The sequence below is a fragment of the Eublepharis macularius genome, chromosome 8 (assembly GCF_028583425.1).
Source record: "Eublepharis macularius isolate TG4126 chromosome 8, MPM_Emac_v1.0, whole genome shotgun sequence".
NCBI lineage: Eukaryota > Metazoa > Chordata > Lepidosauria > Squamata > Eublepharidae > Eublepharis > Eublepharis macularius.
Window position 1 is genome coordinate 13,910,764 of NC_072797.1, and position 21,430 is coordinate 13,932,193.

The window sequence follows — 21,430 nt, forward strand, 5'->3', positions numbered from 1 at the left end:
TGCTGCCACTTCTCTCCGCTGGTCTTTCACTCGCTCGGGCTTGCGCGCTTCGCAACCCTCTTTTTGCAATTCTTTCTTTGCAGCTTTGCAACCTTTTCTTTGCAGCGTTGCAACCTTCTTTTTGCAACATCGCAGCTCTCTCTCTCTGCAACTTGGCGACTCTCTCCCCCTCCCTCGCTCTCCTTGCAACTTTATTCATCGCCCCGACCGGCGTTGCGAAGCCAGCCCGGGGGGAAGAAGAGCAAAGGAAATAAAACAAAAGGGGATCCCGATTTGCCGGACGCCATGAGCAAGCTGGCGCTCCTGCTGCCGTGCCTCTGGGTGGTCGCCTGCGTCTCTGCGGAGGACCCCTCGCCGGTGCCCGAGAGAAATGGTAAACTTGGGGCAAGATCTCGAAAGCTCTGCCTTGGGAATCGAGTTGGTCTTTAAGGGGCTGTTGGACCCGGATCTTGCCCACCTAAAACTTGGCTGATAGGGAAATACTGCAATCCTAAGAACGCTTTCTTGGGTGTAAGCCCCGTTGGATTAGGTGGAATATACTTCAGAGTAGACATTCTTGCACCTGACGTTGCCTTCGAGTCCAGTTAAGAGCCAGATTCTGGTCCAGTAGCACCGTGAAGACCAATTAGATTTCCAGGAGTCGATTTCCACTCTCCAAGAGAGAAGGACAGATGGACTCACATTCTAGCTGTTATCTGAAGAAGTGAGCGGTGACTCTGGAAAGCTCATACCCTACCACAAATTGCTCTTTTCTAGATTTCCAGGGTCTGAGCTTTCGAGAGTCAAAGCTCTCTTGGGGAAGCTCATATCCTGCAAATTGAATTGGGCTTTAAGGGGTTACTGGACCCGAATCTTGCTCTTCTTCTGCAGATCCACCTGAATTCACCTGTTAGCCTTGCCGGGTCTGACTGGCAGCTGCTCTCCAGGGTCTCAGGTTGAGAACTTTCACATCTCTTTGCACTTGGCCTCTTTGGAGCTGGCAATGCCAGAGATTGAACTAGGCACCTCTTGCTTGCAAAGCAGGTGCTCTGCCACTGAGCCACAGCCCCTCCTGTAGCCCGGTGATGAGAGAGTCTTGCCTGGTGGGAAAGAACTTATGAGTCAGCAACAGAATTCAACATGTTTGCAGGTTGTCATGCATTGCAGCTCACATCCAAGGATCATGTGCGCATGTAGCGTCTTGTGTGCATGGAGCAAAAGACACTTGTGTTCTCTGTGGGGTGTGTGTGTGTGTTTGCTTGTTGCAGTTGTGGAAAAGGAGAGCATGCACAAGCAAACCCGAATGCCGAGCATTTCTATATGTGAAGCTTAAATGATAACCCTGTTTGTAGGAACGTGCAGTTTTAAGTGTGAAAAAGACCTCATTTTTGTAATGCAGGTGAGAATTCCAGGGGACAGAGCTTTTATGCCACAAATTGAATTAATACCACTTCAAGGCTTGCTTGGTGAAAACCTGAAAGGTCTGTTTTCCTTTGAGACTTCGAGCATCTCTTGGGGGCAGCGCTCTAGAGCTGTTCATTTATTTCCTTGGAGGGGGGGAAGTATTTCATTTTTTCAGAAATATAAGCGAAGGGGAAAGTGGCAATGCTCTACAGAGCATCTCAGAAGGTGCCAGCTTATGTCACTTCTGGTCTGGGCTTTTAACAAGACTTCTCTGTGCTTCTGAGTAAATGAGGGCTGACTCTTAGAGCTTTCTGGAGAACTGGTACGGGGAAAGAGCCGTCAGAAAAAAGGGCGTTCCCCATGGAAAGAAATGAGAGCCAGGCAAATATGGGGCTTCTACGGTATGCTGGTCATGTAAAAACTCAGAATCTCTCTACACAAGACATCTTAGATGGGCATGCGCAAGTGAAAGAACTTACACTCAGTGTTTCTCTAGGCGAGACATCTTATACGAGGTTGCTCAAGTGAAAGATCTTACACGTTCTCCCATTGTGGGTACACCTGCACTGCTAGGGAGACATGCTTGAATATACGACCACACAGAAAGGAAGCCACTGGAGTGTCCCCGATGTGTCTTGTGCAGAGAGACTCAGTGGCGTTCTTTTAGCTTGTCTCTGCTTTGGTGATTTTTCTGCTAACGCTGCTTGTGAGGCAGCCGGGTTTCAGATTTACGGGAGCTGAGCTGATGAAGAAGGTGGTTCTGCTATTAATAGAAAATACCTAAATAAGGAGCTTTTCTTTTTTGCTGTGTGTTGCATTCTTTGATTTAAAAAAAAAAAAACAGATTGGGAGGGAGGAAATAACTCATAAATGCATCCTCTTGTGAATAGGGTGGGAAGCAGACCAGAAAAGGTGGCGCTTCTGTTGTGAAAATTAAACGTTCCAGGGCACACCTGTCTGAGCTGCAAACATTTTCCTATAGTATTTTATGGGCAGAGACGATTTGTACCCGTTCCTTAAGGGAGAGGCACTTTGCACATGCTCAGAAGTGCTTGAGCGTTCTCTGCTGGATCTTGATTTTTGAAGTTGCCAAAGCCGGCCTGGGCTCGTGTGAAATTGTGATTTTCATGCTATTGCTGGGGAACTGAAAGCATCAGTGTGCTTTATTCAGAGCTGAGCCGGGTCGCTGATGTGAATGTTAACTCTGGCCAAAGCACTAGCGTAGACTCCTTTGTATTCTGTTTTATTAGAGAATCCTGTAGGTATCTAAGATCTTATCGCTGCTGGCACTCTTTGAAGCCATCGGAATTGAAATGGAGGTTCGAGGGCCACAGTTTTTTGAGTCTCTCTAGCTGACGTGCGTCTAGGCTCCGCTGTTTAACTGGTTTTGTGACTTTCTGAAAAGTTAGCAGGTCGCTCGAGTAAAACGACCTGTAATTCCACTTACAGCCACTGGATCGCATCTGAATTTTACTGTGTGCGCTGTATCTTAGACCAAAGCATTGCTGAAGTGCTGAAAGCCCTGCTATTTTCAGTCCTTTTGGAAAATATTTTGTGGTTCTCAAACCCTAAAAAGCGTACTGAGGTTTTGCTCAGAATTAGGAAGATGAGCATGTATAAATTTCCATGCATGTGTTTGCAAAGAGAACACTCTAAACTGGCTCTAGTAATTTGTCTAAAGAACGTTGAATTTTCATTACAATACTGTTCTCTCCTGCTGTCTTCCCTTGTGTGTGAGATATTTGGATTTGATGGGAAAATGCAAACTTTTCTATGGGTTTAAGTGACCTGATTGACTTCCTGTGGTTGAGGCCGCGCGATTGGAGTTTGTAGATAAGGTTGAATGAGGATAACGTGACATATTAAGGCTCTAGAAAGATCCAAAGTATGCAGTCCAAACCGTTTTGTCAAGCCCATTCTTCTTATGCAACAGCCACTTCAAAGGGAGCTAGGTAAATGATGCCTTCAGGGTTCTTCTGTAGAAGTATGTAACAGTGCCATCTTAAGCAGGTCTACTCATGCAGGGCAATCCTATGTAGATTTACTCTAGTCAAAGGCAGTTGATCTCAGTGAGCTTAGACTGGAGTAACTCTACATAGAATTGCAGTGATGGGAGGGTGGATAAATGGATTTTTAAAATGTTTTTTGAGGAAAAATCTATGTAAAGATGGTTTTTTAAATTTAAGATACATTATAGTCCAACGGTTATAATCATGAAATAAGGGTTAGTTTTTAATTATGTAGCATGAGGCTGTATATTCAAGGAACGTTTAAATTTTTTGATAAACAAATTCCATTAATCCATTCACAATGTCATGCTCTTCCAGACCTTTCGGTAAGATTATTGGGCAGTTTTTCTGCCTAGAAGATATTATCACAGATGCTTGGTTTTACAGTTCTCAAACCCGTGAATTTGTGTCTGCAGAGATCATGTCTCTTCTTCACCGCAAAAAGGTTATAAAATGAACATACACAGTTGAGAAAAAGACCTTAATCTCATTGTTCCTTTGCAAATCTTTGTACACAGAACCAATCCCTTCCCTCTTAAGTGCCAAGTTTCAAAAAATTCAATGAGTAGAAGATTGTTGGGAGTAGAATAGATCTGTACAAGAAGCTAAGTGGGAGGAGTCTTTAATTCCTCACATGTTGGATAACGCACTTCCAATCCTCTTTATAGATCATTTGGGACGGATTTTTTTGTGTGCGGAACAAAAAATCCACCTCAAATGATTGATAAAGTGCATTGAAAGTGCGGAATCTTTATGTAGAAAACCCTGATTTAAATCTAGTCTTACTGACCAGCGATTTAATCGTGATTTGAATCGATTCGATTTAAATCAAATCCACCTTGAGTGATGGGGATTTATTCCCAGGAAGGCGTTCTTGGGATTGCACGCTGACCAGGATGCCTCTGCATGGAGTGAAGAGAGTAGGAAAGCTCGAAGTCCTCCCTCCTCTCCAAAAATTAATGCCGTGGCCTTGTATCTTTGGGTATATGTAAGCGGAGAAGATTTCTGCATAGGAGATTTCAGGGCTTGTAGGAAGGGGACAGTACAATCTGCTCTTTGCATTTTTGCAAACAGGGAAGGGCCCAGCATGGTCTCTGCATGTGTGGGGCACAGGCCCTGGGTATCTTAAATCTACCTGAAACCTCGTGAGTAAGGAAGGGTGTGCATTTCCCCTCTTATCAAGTTGCAGCTGACCTATTGGGACCACATCGATTTTTCAAGGCAAGAGACATTTATAGGTGGCTTGTCACTGCCTACCTCTGCATAGCCTGCTTGGTTGCCCATCCAAGCAGGGCCGGCGTCAATACATGGCAAGGCGGGCAACTGCCAGGGACCCACGGCTTCTAGTGGGGACCACTGCTGCTGACTCTCTACCGCACATCTTCGCTGATGCTCGCACTCACACCCTCCCACTGCCTGCTTGTGAATGCTTTGTCACTTCTGTTCCCAGCTGCATGTGCTGCCTAGCGCTGCCGGAGAAAGGCATGTGGGTGGTGCATGAAGTATCAGTGTTCCTGGTGGACATGGCAGTGCCATTCCTAGCTGCACCCACTACCCAGCGCCAGCAGGGAAAGTGTGCAGGCAGTATGGGCAGCTGTGACGGCAGGTAGTGGGAGAGCTTGTGAGAGGGCAAAGAAAGAACATAACAGGCAGGTGGGGGGCATGTGGGTGGGAGGGCAAGGGGAGCCTAATAGCATGGGGGGATCTAAACACTCTCTGCTCAGAGCCCCCCCAAACCTAAAGTCTGTCCTGCATCCAAGTACCAACCATCACTGACCCTGCTGAGTTTCTGAGATCTGACGAGATCTGGGCTATCCAGATCAGTGGATTCTTGAGCCTCTTTAAACTCATAGCCTGGTATTGCACACACGGTGCAATTGCAACACACTGCGCAATAGCCTATGACCTGTGCTTCCTCCTGGGGATTCCTGGAGTTCCTTGGAAACTTACGAATCTTGGAAGTTTAGGAAGGGTTCCTTAATGAGAAGATTAGGAATGGCAGGCAGCTGGCTGTGGATGATGGCTCGACCACCTTTGCTGAGGTGCCCCTGCAGCTTTGTATGCTCAGAGGAGAATCATGTGTGACCCTGGCCCCTTTTTATGTCACCCAGAAACCCAACAGCCAAGTGGATTCGGTAGAACATTTGAAAATCACAGTCTTTGCACATTAGAGCTGGTGTGGTGTAGTGGTTAGAGTGCCAGGCTAGGATCTGGGAGTCCCAGGTTCGAATTTGTGCCATGGAAATTCACTGGGCGACCTTGGATCAGTCCCACATACTCATCCTAACCTACCTCACAGGATAGTTGTGAGGACAGCATGGAGAAGATAATGCTGTAAGTCATTATGGGGCCCCAATGGGAAATAAAGTAGAATATAAAGTTTTTTTAAAAAAAAACATAACAAGAAAGCACCAGAGTAGCAGACAAAGAGTTGGCAAGGTGTAGTAGGGAGCCCTGGGTTCAAATTCCTGTTCAGCCAGTGTTACTTACTAGGTGACCTGCCTCTCAAGGCCAACATACTTCACAAGAGATAGATCATGATGGGCAGCCATGTTAGTCTGTCTGTAGCACTAGAAAAGAGCAAGAGTCCAGTAGCGCCTATAAGACTCACAAAATTGGTGGTAGAGTATGAGCTTTCGTGAGTCACAGCTCACTTCTTCAGATGAAGTATCTGAAGAAGTGAGCCGTGACTCACGAAAGCCCATACCCTACCATCAATTTTGTTAGTCTTATAGGTGCTACTGGACTCTTGCTCTTTTCTAATATTTCACAGGATTATTTATGCGAACAACAATGGGAAAACCTCATGTACATTGCACCAAGCAGTGATGCTTACGTGGTCTTTCTCTGCTAAATTTCTCCCTGGGTTGCCAGAAATATTGGGTTGGATTCTGCCGTTTGTCAGTGGAAAGTGCTGGTAACTGAGGATGTCCCTGGATCTTTGCTCCCTGAGCAGCCATTTCTGACCCCAAGAAAGTTTATTCCTGTGGTTGCCGGAAGCATGTGGAATAATAGCCATAAGGGTCAGGGGGCTAGGAGGGGGAATTGCTCCCTTTTGTGGAGATCTGCTGACAGAAGAGGTAGAAGGGATTCCTTCCCCCCCTTCTCATGGATATTATTCCATGCAGGTTTGGCAAACTTTCCTGGGATTAGAAAAAGTAGCCCAGGGAGAAGGGAGAGCGGCAATCCTTGCGTTGATCTTGTGCGTTCTTTGCACCAAATCCAACCCATTTATCAGAGCAGGACTCCAAATATCAGAAGCTGGGGTTTTTACGGTGTTGTGCTTATGGAATGAAAAAGAAGGAAACTTTTCAAAAAGGAAATTTCTGCCAGAGCATCTTAACAAACAGCAACTTCTTGAAAAACCTTGTACAAAGTGCAGCCTAAAAATAAAATAAGAAGGCTTTCAGTGAAATCTGCCTCCCCCTTACGAAGGAAGGGAGCCTGCTCCAAGTTGAAGAGTGGCTTTGGCAGGCGCTTGGGGTAGTGGCTGCCAAGGCATTAGGGCTATTAGACTGTGCCTTGAGATCTCTATAAATATTCCACCTTGCTTTAGCTTTTTTGGCCTCCTCTGTATTCCTCAGGGCAATTTTTAATGGCAAATCCTCTTATCTCAGATGATAGCACCTCTTGGCTGCAGCAGCCAGATGAAAAGCCAACGCAAGTTCAGAGGCTGCAGGTGAAGTTCAGCGTTCACACCTCAGCTGACCCCGACGCTGGCTGCTACCTCGCCATAGGTGAAGAGCAGCACCTAGAAGACTGCAAGTTCAATGTGTCTGCTAAAAGCTTCTTCATCATCCATGGGTGGACGGTAAGTAGGCTGGGATTGGACGTAGCTCCGGGTTGTTCTTTGCTTAAGAGAAATGGCCCGATGAAGAGAATGCGTGTGCTTCTCAGTTTTGCTGTGCTGCCTAAGACTGCAGGCATAAGGTCACATTTTGGAATGTTCCCCGGGGTTAAACAAGAACTTCCTGCAAAGGGTAAACCAGCTCCCTTGCTCCTTTTGCTATTTGCATGGAGTTTTTAACGTACGTGAGCATTCAAAACTGGAACCTGCCATCTGTAGAAGTGCCGCTAGGGTTGCCAGACTGCAGTCTGCAACCCCCAGGAGTAGTTGGGGGCAGGGATACGATGGGGCGCTGACATCACTTCTAACAAAAACCAGATGTGATGATATGACATTGGGGGGGGGTGCTCTAGGATTCACCACAAAATCTATGGTTTAAGCATAGAGTTTTTGACAAATCCTAGATTGTCCCCCAAATGTCATGATGTCACTTCTGGTTTTTGTTGGAAGTGATGTCAGTGTGCCAGCACAGTGCTGACGTGCGCTCCCTAGTTTTCCTCTCATTGGGTTTTCAGGCATCGGTGGGCATCAGCTGAGTTTGCCAGGAGGTCTCCTGCAATAAAGGTAAACCTGGCTACCCTGGGTGCAGTGCATCTTGCCACTTGAGCAGTCTACCACCTTACTCACCTGCAGGCCTGAGGCCTTGACTGTTCGTCTCGATAGTGACAGCAACCAAGGTTCCACCAGCATCGTTATATATTAACATTAGACACCACCATTACTCTTTACGTTGTTGTCTGATATGTGTAATGTTAATATATTGCACCTGATAGCCCACCCAAATTGATTTAAAAGCCAAGAGGGTTTAATAAGCCAAAAAGATTATTGAAGATGTAATAGATAGCATATTTGTCCTACAATATTATCAATGGTTTGACAGCTGCCTGCACAGGCCGCAGTGCATGAAACCACAGCCACCACTTTGCATGGTACCTTAGTGGCCGTGCATTCATATTTATGGCACTGGAGGCAGGATGTGTTTTTCCCTTTAGATTTGTCTTCTGGTGATCAGAGAGGGGTCTGAATTCAGGTGAGCTCTAGCAAAGGTCATGGATGAAATTTTAAAAGCTTTCTGAAAAGGCAAAATAAACCATGGTCTGAGGAAAACCTGGCTTGCAAAAGCCTGCGGTAGAACAAGCGCTGTCAGTCTTTAAAATGCCACTGGAGTTTTGTTTTGCTTTGCTACAGTAAACTAATACTGCTACCCCAATGGAAAACTTGGGTCTGTAATTCGTGTGGGATAGGTAGTAAGAAAGGGCTACCCATGGTAAATAAGGACGTCTGGAGCGTATGGAATGGGGTTTATTATAGGGGAGTGGCCGGCACTAAGTATGGGCCAGTGAGAAATTTTGAACTACAACCCTCAGATGTGTGCTCAAGTGCAAGAGCCAGTTTGGTGTAGTGGTTAAGAGCAGCAGGACTCTAATCAGGAGAGCCAGGTTTGATTCCCCACTCCTTTGCTTGAAGCCTGCTGGGTGACTTTGGGTCAGTCACAGCTCTTTCAGAGCTCTCTCAGCCCCACCCACCTCACAGGGTGATTGTTTCAGGGATGATAATAGCACACTTTGTAAACTGCTCTGTGTGGGCGTTAATTGGTCATGAACAGCAGTATATAAATTAAATGTTGTTGTTAATGTTCAAGTTTTGGGGCGGCCAGGTTATGTACATGGCAGTCTTCCACCCTCTAGAAGAGGCCTAAAACCAGATTCTTCTTCCAGATGAGCGGCATGTTTGAAACCTGGCTGGGCAGCCTTGTGCAGGCTCTCCGGGAAAGGGAGAAGGGAGCCAACGTGGTGGTGGTCGACTGGCTCGATTTTGCCCATCAGCTGTACACCAGTGCCGTAAACAACACCAGGCTGGTTGGAAAGGAGCTGGCAAAGCTGCTTGACTGGTTACAGGTAACGCTTCCGGGGAAAAGCTTTAGGCGCTGAGCAGTTGAAATTGTGCAAGGGACAATTGTGAAATTGTGCATGGGAGCTGGCATCAAACTAAGGCTTTTTAGAAACGCAGACTTCCTGCAGTCAAGACTTGTCATGCTGCCGAGTTGCAAGCCAGGTTGTGTGTCAAGCTGTCGCTTTGCAGAGGCAGTGGTGGTGTTGCGCGTGCTTAGCCTTCGCTTGCCATGCAGCTTCGATCTGTTATTGGGCCTTTGGATCCTGTTCTCAGGAGAATAAATAAAGCTTGGGGGAACTTTAACTTTGGAAGGTGCTGGAGGAAAGCATCGTTCTCCAGCCCAGAGGCGGCAGATTTGCTTGCATCGGTTTATGAAATGAGCATGTGCGCAACATAATAGGTAGCTGAACCAGTTTTGCTTGCCCCGGAGTTCTGTGTGCATGCTTCTTTCTTTGACTGAAATTCGTGAAACACATTTTGTCATGCAAAGGCGCCTCTGGATCCCTCTGTCTGCCCCCAAATTCCTAGTTGAGCCTGTGAACTTTGCCCTTGCAGGAGAAAGATTTCAGTCTGCAAAATGTCCACTTGATTGGCTACAGTCTGGGCGCGCATGTAGCTGGTTACACTGGGAACTATGCACGGGGGACGATAGGCAGGATTACAGGTAAGTGTGCCAGCAAATGCCCTTTCAAGCATCAACCCTTCTTCCCTACACCAAGATACTTTAAGATACAGAGAGCTGCTGTAGCACAATGTTAAGTGGCTTGGCTGCGAATCCGCACTCCACTGGTTCGAATCCCACTAATGCCATGAGCTCAGTAGGTGGCCTTGGGGAAGCCGCTCCTCTCAGCCCGAACTCCCCAGCTGTATTGTGGGGATAATAATAACAGTAACTTGTTCACCTCTCTGGGTGGGCACTAATCTGCGGTATAAAAGTGCTGCTAACATCATCATCATCATCATCATTATTATCAGGGCTTTTTTTCTGGGGAAAGAGGTGGTGGAACTCAGTGGGCTGCCCTCGGAGAAAACGGTCGGATGGATTTTTACATCTGGCGCTCTGTATTTGAGTTGCCGTTTAAAGGCTACGTCAAGGTGCCGTGCCTCTCACTTCACCCTTACAGGCTGGTGTGGGGCTGATATACTGGCAACTTGGCAGATTTGCATTTTCAGAAAAGTGCAGGCAGCCACTCCCCCTCCTTTGTACCTCTCCCTGAAAAGCAGGAGTGAATAGCCTTGAATCTCACTGAAAAAGGAAGACTATAAATAATGTAGATCCATAGGAGTTAGCCGTGTTAGTCTGTAGTTGCAAAATAGCAGAGAGTCCAGTAGCACCTTTAAGACTAACCAGCATCTGACGAAGAGAGCTGTGGTTCCCGAAAGCTTACGCTACAATAAAGTTGGTTAGTCTTAAAGGTGCTACTGGACTCTACTATTTTGCAATAACAGACTAACACGTCTAACTCCTCTGGATTCTTTCTGCTGGGTACCTTAGTGTGAAAAGCACCTAGTTATTTAGTTAAGCTGAACTCAACTAGCTCTACGGGTGCTTATGTGAGAGTGTTCATCTGACACTTATCTCTGTGTGTATATGCCGGATGAACATTTGTTGCGTGCATCTCCAATAAATCAGCACCACCAAGCCGAAAGTTTAGGTAGCAGGACTTTTTTTTTAAACTTTTTATTAACTTTAAAAACAACATACAATGCATAAACAAGAAAACACATTACACAGTGTTAAAGTCAACTATGATACAAGAAAAAGCAGATAGCTTATAATATACTACCAGTTTTCAAATATAATATTAACAAAGGAAAAAGAAGATTTGGTTAGAGAATTGCAATATATCTAAGCAGAGAGGGGGGTTCTTTACAGTTTGTATGAAACCTAACTTAGGTAGCAGGACTGTTCGAAATTTACTAAGAGGTTAGGGAGATGATCAATATTAGTGGTTCTTTTTTGTTTGTTTACTAAAATATTGGCACTTATGCCTTTCCCTTATGGGCCAAGGCAGCTTATGATTCCAAGATTTAAAACATACAAAGTTGGTACTTCTAAAGATGGAAGCCCATTCCACAAGGCGGGGGACGTTACACAGAAGGAACCTGGCTCTAGTAAATGCCAAGTAGAACAAAATAAAGGAGCAGTTGCAGATGTTTAGGGGGAGAACCACTGCAGTGGGTGACACATCGCTCCTCAACTAGTCAACCGTTCATGTGGCCACCTCAACAGAAGTCCTAACCATGACTCCATGTCGATTCAGGCTTGGATCCAGCTGGCCCGATGTTTGAAGGAGCTGACCCCAACAAGCGTCTCTCTCCCGACGATGCGGACTTTGTCGATGTCTTGCACACGTACACGAGGGAAGCCCTGGGTGTCAGCATCGGAATCCAGATGCCCGTGGGTCACGTTGATGTCTACCCCAACGGAGGAGATGTTCAACCAGGGTGTACCTTCACGGATGTCTTGGGATCACTCGCCTACGGGAGTAAGTTCATCTGCTTTCATAAGGTTGGGATTTTAGAAGCTGTGGCTCACGGACTTGGCCATATTAGAATAACTTGCTGTAGATAATTTTTTTTATTTTTTTTCAATATCTAACATAAAAAACTACAGAAGACTACAAAAGTATAAAAGGGAAGGGAAAGAAAAAAAGGGGAAAGGAAAACTGGGAAAAGGGAAAATCAACATACAAACACAAAACACTACACTACATGTCTTGTATTCCCTTCATACTGCAATTTTTCTTAAAAGTTAACTTTCTAATATGCTATCAGATTGGTAGGTCTTATACAATACAGATTATATTCAGGATCAGAACTTCTCCCCCCCCCTTGCGTCTCGGTCTCAATTCTCTCTGCGCAGCTGGAGCAGCTGCGCCCGCTCTTTCCTCCCCCCCACTTTCCCCTTCAGACTTCAAACTTTCTTCCTGCTGATGGTTGAACAAAAAATCTGTCAGCTGCGCGTCCGATGTAATCTTGTAAGTTTGATCTTTATATCTGAACCAGACGCCTTCTGGAAACAGCCACTTATATTTTATATCACATTTCCTCAAAAAAGCCGCAAGTCCCTTATACTTGAATCTTCTTTTACGAGCCAAAAATGGAACATCCTTCAATATTTTAACCTTATTGCCCAAATAATCCAAGTCCACATTATACGTATTGTCTAAGATGGTGTCCCGAGTCTTCTTAGATGAAAAGTCAATAATAATCTCGCGAGGCAGCTGCCGCTTCATTGCATACTTTGAAGATGTCCGCCGGACTTCCAAAATATCGTTTTTTATCTCTTCTTTAGTTGCCTTTGCGAATGGCGCCAAAAGTCCAGACACCAAATCTTTTAAATTTTCACTTTGCTCTTCTTTTACATTTTGAAGACGCAATACCGTTTGGGCACGGTCCACTTGTAATCCTATTATTTGATTCTCCAAAAGCTTCACTTCCTTACTTGTTGCTTTCATGAGTACTGCGTTCTCGTGCGCAGACTGCTCTGCTCCGGTCGCTGTTTCTTTAATGGCTTTCACTTCGCTTTCCACTAAATCAACCTTCTGCCCCATTTCATTCAGTTTCGCTACGAAGGGCTGCACAGCATCGAAAACTGCTCGTCTCACCAGCTCTTCCAAAGTTTCCCCCTTCCCCTGTAACGTCGCCATCACCGATTTACTCATTGCTGGGCTCTGCTTTCTCGTCGCCATCTTAGGGGGGGGGGCGCCAACTAAGTTCCGAAACTCAGTGCAGGGGAAGAAGTCTGCGCCTTTTTAGCTTCAATTCCCACCAATCCTTCACATACGCTTAAAAATCAGAAGGGATTCGCTTACTTACAGGTCTTCACCTTAAATCTGCTTATTGCCGTTCTCCATGGCCCGGCAGCACACGCGGTGCTGCGCAAGTCTGCCGGCCTCCGTTGGAGCAAGCGGGCAATTTACCCCCTGCATTACTTCCAGAGGGTTCTTCCTGCGGCGCCCCGGATCCAGGCTCCCTCCCTGGGAGTCCTGGAGGTTAACCCTCGCGGGTCAACCGCCCAGTCAGCCTGCTCAGACAGTTCCCCCCGGACCTGCGGAGAGGAACGTCCGACATGGCCGAGAAAACGAAACCAAATCCCAATAACTTGCTGTAGATAAGATGCGTCAATAGTTGGAAACCTCTAGATATGGAATATATCCCATCATAGAACTTTTAAGCATGTTCTGTATATGGGTTAGTGAGGTGATGAAGCTGGTCAGACTGTTTGACATGTGAACATTCAGCCTTCTGCTAACATAGAGGACTACTTTTCTCTAGAAAATTCATGCCATAGGTTTCCCCCCATGGCTATTCTCACTTATTCATGGATGCAGCCCTCCCCAGCACCAAGAGTATTCTTTCCAGTTGCTACTCTATGCCTAAAATCTTTTGAACACATTCGGCAATTTGTGTGTTCAAGATTGGCTGTTCAGGTTCGATTTACGATGCCCTTCCAGTTATCTTTTTGTGCCCTACTGTAAAATTTCTGGCTCCAGGCCTAGCTGGCCTGTGGCCAATCTGGGCTCGTGCGGAACTACAGAGAGCCTGTAAATCTTACCACATGTGGGTCTCTTTCTTTTTGTTGGGGGAAGGATAGTAAACTGCTGGTTATTTACTGCCTTGTAAACAGGCGCCTGTTTTATTTTTCTCCTCTTCCCCTGCCACCATAGAATTCGGAGATGTTGTGAGGTGTGAACATGAGCGCTCCGTGTACCTCTTTGTAGATTCGCTCGTGAACCAAGATAAGCAGAGCTTTGCCTTCCAGTGCACCGACTCTAACCGCTTCAAAAAAGGGATCTGCTTAAGCTGCCGGAAGAATCGCTGCAACGGCATTGGCTACAATGCCAAGAAGATGCGGAACAAGAGGAACAGCAAGATGTATTTGAAAACACGGGCCGATATGCCTTTCAAAGGTGGGCATCCCCTTCTGTCTTCCCTCTGGTCATTAGATAATTTTCCTTATTTTGTGGAAGATGCTACCTTTAACTTCTGAAGTATTGGGAGGATCACAGCTGGAAGATTGCTTGTGGTGTGTTGCTGGTGCACCCAGGTAGACACACTTTCTCTGCTTTTCTAGTTCTTTAGGAAGAGGACTGATGATGGGTAGAAGGAAGGAAGGGGACATGCTTCTCGTAAGCTGGAAGAGTGTTAGCCCTTAAACCCTGGGCAGTAGGAACTGGGCAACCAACCAAGTTCACCTGAAGGCCAAACTAGATATTACATTAGGGTTTCCAGGCATGGCAACCAGCAGAAGACTGGGGGTGGGGTGTGTGTCAAGGTCATGGGAGGGTTGGCGACGTAATATCACTTTTGGGAATGTCGTGGCTCTCTAGGATTCACTGAAAACTCTATGGTAAAACCACAGTATTTCCAGTAGTTCATAGAGAAGACTGATGTCACTTCCAGGTTTCCACGGAACTGATGTCATGCCATAAGCCTGGTGGGCGTTTTTTTTTTTTTTTTAAGTTCTGCCACCACTCAGAATAGTGAAAGTAAAGAGGAGCTAGGGATGGGGGAATCTCTCCCTAGCAGAGAGATCTGGCAACCCCAAATTACATACAAGTAATACTTTGAAGTAGAAGGGAGGTGGTGAGTGGGAGAAGAGGCACAGTAAAGAGGGCTGCTTAACCCTTTGGGGAGCGGGCAATCTTGAATGCAATAACAGCCAGGGGGAATAGGTTAAGCACCCCCTTCTCCCTCATTCCTTTTATCAAAACTGCAATTTCTCATTAAAAGCAAACGCAAATCTATTGTTTCATGTTGTGTCTCATTTGGCCTTCAGTGGGGTTGGAGTTCTTCTGGTCACAAGAACTTCAAATGTGAGACCCTCACCTGTTTTATAACACCAGGCCTCTCTTCGCTTAACTCCTCCCTTTCTCCGTCTCCCTTCTGTCATTTTCTGCATAAAAATGAGGAAATTTATTTTCTTTCTTTCATTGCATCTGAGGAAGTGAGCTCTGACTCACAAATCCTCATGCTGGAAGAAATGTTGTTAGTCTTTAAGGTGCTGCTGGACTTGCGTTTTGTTTTATTACAACAGACCAACACGGCTACCTCTCTGGAATAGTCACTTCCTTTGCAACTGATCCACCTCCCTGACCATTCCTAGAAAATAATGCCTACCTGCTACTAATGAATTCATTCTGCTTTCCACCTGAAAATCTGATCCAAGCCTGGCTGAAGCCGAAGCAATCCCAGCTTGCTGTGCAAAACTGGGGAACTCACCTGTCAATCAGCTGGCGGAAGGCGCTTGAAATGCAGCCGCAGATCCTTTGCAGCTTCGTGTTAAGCATCTGCACTTGTATCTTCACAGTTTACCACTACCAAATGAAAATACACGTCTTCAGCTACAAAAACATGGGAGAAACCGAGCCCACCTTCTCTGTGACGCTGCACGGCACCAACAGCGACTCTCAGCCTCTGCCTCTGGAAATGTGAGTGGACAATTGATTCTGACGTTGTCATTCCAAAGCAATTTCTTCAGGTTTCTCTCCTTCATATCAGTCCCCCCCCCCGCCCCCGAGAGCTAAAGTACAAGAGACGAATTACACGAAGATGCGCACGTGAAGGGAGTCGCAATGTTAGCTGGGAAGCCGAGTTTTAAAAGACAGATCGGTTGTCAATTTCTCCTCTCTGCAGAGCCAGCAAAGATGGCTCCTCAGAGGGTTTGCTTATTTCCTCTTTGCCTCCTGAAGGCTCTGTCAGTTTCACTTCCCCTTCTAGGAGGCAAAGAGGAAATAAACCCTCTGAGGAGCCATCTTTGCTGCCCTGTAGAGAGGGGAAATTGACAGAGCCTTCCAATCTGTCATTTAAAACTTGGCTTCCCAGCTAGCAGTGTGACTCCCTTCACGTGAGCATCCTCGTGTAATTCGTCTCTTGTAGTTTAGCTCTAAGTGCCTAGGGCATTCTACCTGGGCTCAGGCTGTCCAGAGAGGAGCCCAGCATTGCAGGAAGCAGTGGGGTAAAGTTTGGTGCTGTTTCCCAACTGTGAATGTGATGGGCTATAGAATAAAGATGTCCTTGGAGGCAGTAAGAATCCTCCTTCCCCTAGTATCTGTAGAATGCAGTTGAGTGACCGTCTCTTGGGAAAAGCTTAAAGCTAGGAAGCTGAGCTAGACCCTGCCTCCAGGGGATTCTTTTCACTGGCTGATTCCGCACACGTTGGATAATGCACTTTCAATGCACTTTATCAATCGTTTGAGGTGGATTTTTTGTTCCGCACACACAAAAATCCGTTTCAAATGATCTATAAAGAGGATTGGAAGTACATTATCCAACGTGTGCGGAATCAGCCACTGTTTGGCTGTTGAGGAAACACTGCAAATTTGGCAAGGGGAAACCCCTGCACGTTCTAGAGTCTGTGGTACATTATCAGTGGTCTTCAACCTTTCCAGACCTTTGTCTCAGGTGGCCACATGGGGCTGACGGAACGGCAAGCGCATGGCAGGAAGTCATGTGACATCATGGTCATGTGACAGGAAGTCTAGCCTCTGAACCTGTACATGGGTCTCTGTGAGCCTGTTGAGGATCCTGACCCATGATCACTGTTCTAAGGTGCATGCTCAGCTGGTACTAAGCACTGCTATGCCACGTGAACTGAGAGTTGCTGTAGCACAGTGGTTAAATGGTTCGTCTGCAAGTCAGCATTCAACCGGTTCGAATCCCACTCCTGCCATGAGCTCAGCAGGTGGCCTTGGGGAAGCCACTCCTCTCAGCCCCAGCTCCCCAGCTGTATTGTGGGGATAATAATAACACTGCTCTGAGTGGGGCGCTAATCTCTCTAGAAGAGCGGTATATAAGCGTTGTTGTTGTTGTTAGAAGGCCCCCAGAATATGTGTACCATTTCTTTGCATCTGCACCTTACAGAAGGAAAGTCGATAGTTCCCAGAATGGCTTGCAAACTGGATCGATTGCATCGTGAGACAAGCTCCACCTGGCAAAGATGCGTAGGCTTACTATTGGCCGCTGTGCGTCCTTAACACAACTGCTTGGGCCTCTCATTTCAGATTTGGACAGATAGGACTGAACTTCACGAACACTTTCCTGGTTTACACTGAAGAAGATGTGGGGGACGTCTTGAAGATCAAGCTCACGTGGGAGGGATCCACTCAGTCATGGTACAGCCTGTGGAAAGAGCTCAGGAGCTACTGGTCTCCGCCTGAGAACCCGTCCAAGGAGCTTCACATCAGGCGTATCCGTGTGAAGTCTGGAGAGACTCAGAAGAAGTAAGCATGGGGCTGCCTAGGACGAGCGGATGGTTTCTGTAGACAGCTGCTGGAGTAATTGGGGTGGGGACAGGAAGCAGCCTGTAACCTGCCATGCCGTTTCTCTGACGGAATTGGGGTTACCAGCTTGCTTACTGAGGCGAGCCAGATCCACACTCCAGCCCCTGACTTAATGGAGCAGAATTGGGTGTGGAGGAGAAGAGAAGGATTGCTCCTCAGAGGGTTTGTCAATTTCATTTTTGCTCTGTCAATTTCACCTGTCCAGTCTAAAACTGTGTGAGGTCATAACCAGAGGGCAGCCAGGAGTGGAAATGGGCTGGAGCTGCCTTCCAGAGCCGGGCTGGGACCAGGAGAGGTTATAATGGGCTGAAGTTTCCCTTCTGGCCTTTCACAGCCCCTTCACTCAGCTCCAGTGTACAGCAAAGCCTTTGCCCTGATGCTGGCTCTGTCTTTTTAAACTACCCTTCCCGGCTACCATTGCATCTCCCTTTCACATGTCAGATGTCTCGTGTAGAGAGACTCGGAGATAGCCTTTGGAAGGATTGTCTAGGCATGCTGCTCTGTGATTGACTGACAAGCCGCCGATTCCCATTCTCTGGGAATTAACCATTTCACTGCTGACTGTCATTACAAAGCATGTGAGCCTGTCACTGGCTACTGAGTGCCTTAAAGCTTTCCACACATTAGCCTGATTTATAGGGATTCGGCACACACCAGATTTGGTTGTGCTGCTGTCAACATTTAGCTGCACCTGATACCCAGCATGGCTCGCCAGGCAGGGCAACAACATTGTGGCAAAGAGAGGCGATCAGAACTCCAGCCAAAAGAGCCACTGTCAGCCGAAGATCTGTGCAGCAGTCTGTTTCCCAGCATCTTGGGACTACTTTCTTTGCTTGCTTTCCAGACTGACTTTTTGTGCCGAGGACCTCCAGATGACCACCATAACTCCCGGCAAAGAGCTCTGGTTTGTGAAATGTCGAGACGGCTGGCAGGTGAAAAATCAAACCAGGCAAGTCTCAATCGTATCCTAATCTAATTTTAAGGTATAATGTGTGGTTGGGGTAGCTGAACTTCTCCCACCTGTATACTATGCTGATTTTTTTTCTCCAGTTGTAAATGCCCGTTGGGAGAAAAATGGCTTTTAAGAAAAAAGGAGGCGAGCAAAAACGGTCAGATTAAAGTTTCAGGTCCTTTTGCTGTCATTTCTAGTTTAGATCTCAAGGTTAAACAGGGTCACATAAAACGGCAGGTTTGAACAGCCTAAGTTTGCCTTGAGCTCTCCAGTGGGTTTTATTTTTCAGAGCTGGGATCCTTGCTTGGTTATTCACCTTTTAAAGAGAGAGCATGTGTGTTTGTAAAGGACATGCCTTCTCCTTTAAAATGTTTGCAACGCAAAGCGGGTAGCCTTGTTTTGAAGAATGAAACCAAACGTAGGCTGAAGAGTTTAACACCCTCTCATTCCCCTGCCTGGCTCCAAGGCAAATCGAGGCTATGCCAGTCTGCAGTTTGCACTTGATGGATAGAATGAGAAGTGTGATCGTATCACTAACTATCTATATGGGAATGGTCAGACAATGGATTACTTTAAATTGCCTCTGACAACATTCGCATTCCTGCAGTGCTGACACAGAAAGGCTTTTAGCTGATGCATGACAGAGAATATGAGAGTCTGTACACGAGACATCTCGGTGTGTGTTTGTCAAGTGTAGGGAGACGCCAGAAAGAGTAGTTTAAAAAGACAGAGCTGGCTGAGATCGCTCCTCAGAAGGTTTGTAAATTTCATCTTTGCCTCCCCAAAGGCTCTGTCAATTTCACCTCTCCAGTCTAAAACTGTGTGGGATCCCAACTAGAGGGTAGTGAGGAATGGAAATGGGCTGGAGCTGCCTTCCAGAGCTGGGCTTGGACCTGGAGAGGTTATAATGGCCTGAAGTTTCCCTTCTGGAATTTTGCAATTTTGCAGCCCTTTCACACAGCTCTAGTTTATAGCAAAACCTTTGCCCTGCCAACAGCTCTGTCTTTTTAAACTACCCTTCCCAGCCAACATTGCAGCTTCCGACATGTGTTCTTCATGAGTCAGATGTCTCGTGTAGAGGCACTCTGTCTCCCCCAACTTTAGGGTATCAAGATTTAGCAGTCTGCTAATATCACAATACGAGCTACTCTTGTGTACCGCCCTGGTACCTCCAGTTGTATCCCAGACAATAGTCCAGGCAGTTAAATCCCACTGGAATTCTTAGGACTAGACAGTCTATTACTGTATGCTGGATTGCAACTAATTTTGCAACTCTAATAAGAAATGCCAATTAAGTAATTTAGCAAAAATGTGTGTAACGGTTATTTGCAATGTGAGGTTTCTGTCCACACAAGTGAGGAGGATGGAAAAGGGAGTGGGGATGAGCACAGGAGCTGGGAAAATGTGCTGTAACTTGGCAGGTTGTTGAAGTGCAGTGAAATTTAAAGAATGCAATTTTGGTAATCTTGTGGCCCTTTGCCTAGAAGATATTCAAATCTCTAACCTTGAAGCTTTTAACCAAAGAACGTGATAGTGAGAGGAGTTGATTCTGAATTCTACAGCTGGATACATTTGTCTGTGCCATCCCTTAACAACACAAACAGTGCAATCCTAAGCAGAGTTACTCCAGAGTAGTAGTAGTAGTAGTAGTAGTAGTAGTAGTAGTAGTAGTAGTAGTAACAACAACAATAACAACAACAACAACATTCAATTTATATACCGCCCTTCAGGATGACTTAACACCTACTCAGAGTGGTTTACAAAGTATGTTATTATTATATTGTCGAAGGCTTTCACGACCGGAGAACGATGGTTGTTGTGGATTTTCCGGGCTGTATAGCCGTGGTCTTGGCATTGTAGTTCCTGATGTTTCGCCAGCAGCTGTGACTGGCATCTTCAGAGGTGTAGCACCAAAAGACAGAGATCTCTCAGTGTCACAGTATGTTATTATTATCCCCACAACAAAACACCCTGTGAGGTGTGTGGGGCTGAGAGAGCTCTATGAGAGCTGTGACTAGCCCAAGGTTACCCAGCTGGCTTCAAGTGGAGGAGTGGGGAATCAAACCCGGTTCTCCAGATTAGAGTCCTGTGCTCTTAACCACCACACCAAACTGGCTCTCCCTGGTCTTAGACTGGAGTAACTCTGATTAGGATTGCACTCAAAATGTCCCAATGCATTTTGGGCTGTACAGTTCTCTTAGGGCATTTTCTTTTCAAAGCAAGCACATTCTTGAGTTACTATAGCTGAAACTACATTGCAAATTGGGAACCATCTAGTGCAAACCTCACTTTGGCCCTGAACTTAGTAGGCAGACTTCCAGTAGCTACTTGCCCTCGTCGTTCCTTGCCCCCAGTGTACAATGTAGAGATAAAACTGACTTACCTTTAGAGAGTTGTTGTGAGGGCTACCAAGATAATGTATGTGAAACACTGTGAACATTAATACAACATCAGAAAACATTTTCCCACTCCATTTGACTTGTTCCTTTGGATTTAACAGAAAACCAAATAATACACTGGAAAACATTCCAGTGTTTTCCCCATTGTCCTCTCGTCTTTTTTATACCTGATTTGGGGCACATTTCTAATGCCATAAGATGCATTTGCAGCTCCAGTTTGGATAGTCAGAATGCTATTGAGATTTGTGAGGGCTGCTGTCCCTTTGATTCCTCCCTGCTTCCAGCTTAATTAATTACTTCCTGGTCAGCTGATGGACCACAGCATCCATGAAATCAATCCATTGGTGGGGAGGGGCAGGGAGGAGCAGCTTAAGTCCTGCTCTCTACTTCACAGCCAAAGCATGCAGCTGTTAAAAACGCATGCAGCTTCTATAATAGTCATGAAAAATTAATGTTATAGTGCTAATCATAAAAATGAGCAGTTGAAAAGCTGCCAACCTCCCCCTCACCTAACAAGAACTGATGATCCAATTTAGGAACAACACAGCCACAGGAAGTAACTAGGTTTTTGGGGTGGGGGTGCAAAGAGAGGTACATAATGCTATATCAGCCAGTTTGGTGTAGTGGTTAAGAGTGCGAGACTCTAATCTGGAGAGCCA

The 21,430-nt window shown here is 46.1% G+C and overlaps 1 protein-coding gene across 1 annotated transcript; it reads left to right on the top strand.

Annotated features, from left to right (window-relative positions):
• Positions 1–285: 285 nt before the first annotated feature.
• LIPG (lipase G, endothelial type) lies at positions 286–18,391 on the top strand. Its single transcript, XM_054986643.1, has 9 exons — positions 286–373; positions 7,010–7,203; positions 8,958–9,137; positions 9,688–9,796; positions 11,397–11,621; positions 13,806–14,048; positions 15,449–15,569; positions 17,142–17,360; positions 18,265–18,391. Exons 1-9 carry the CDS (start codon positions 286–288, stop codon positions 18,389–18,391), a joined length of 1,506 nt encoding a protein of 501 aa, XP_054842618.1.
• The last annotated feature ends 3,039 nt before the right edge of the window (positions 18,392–21,430 follow it).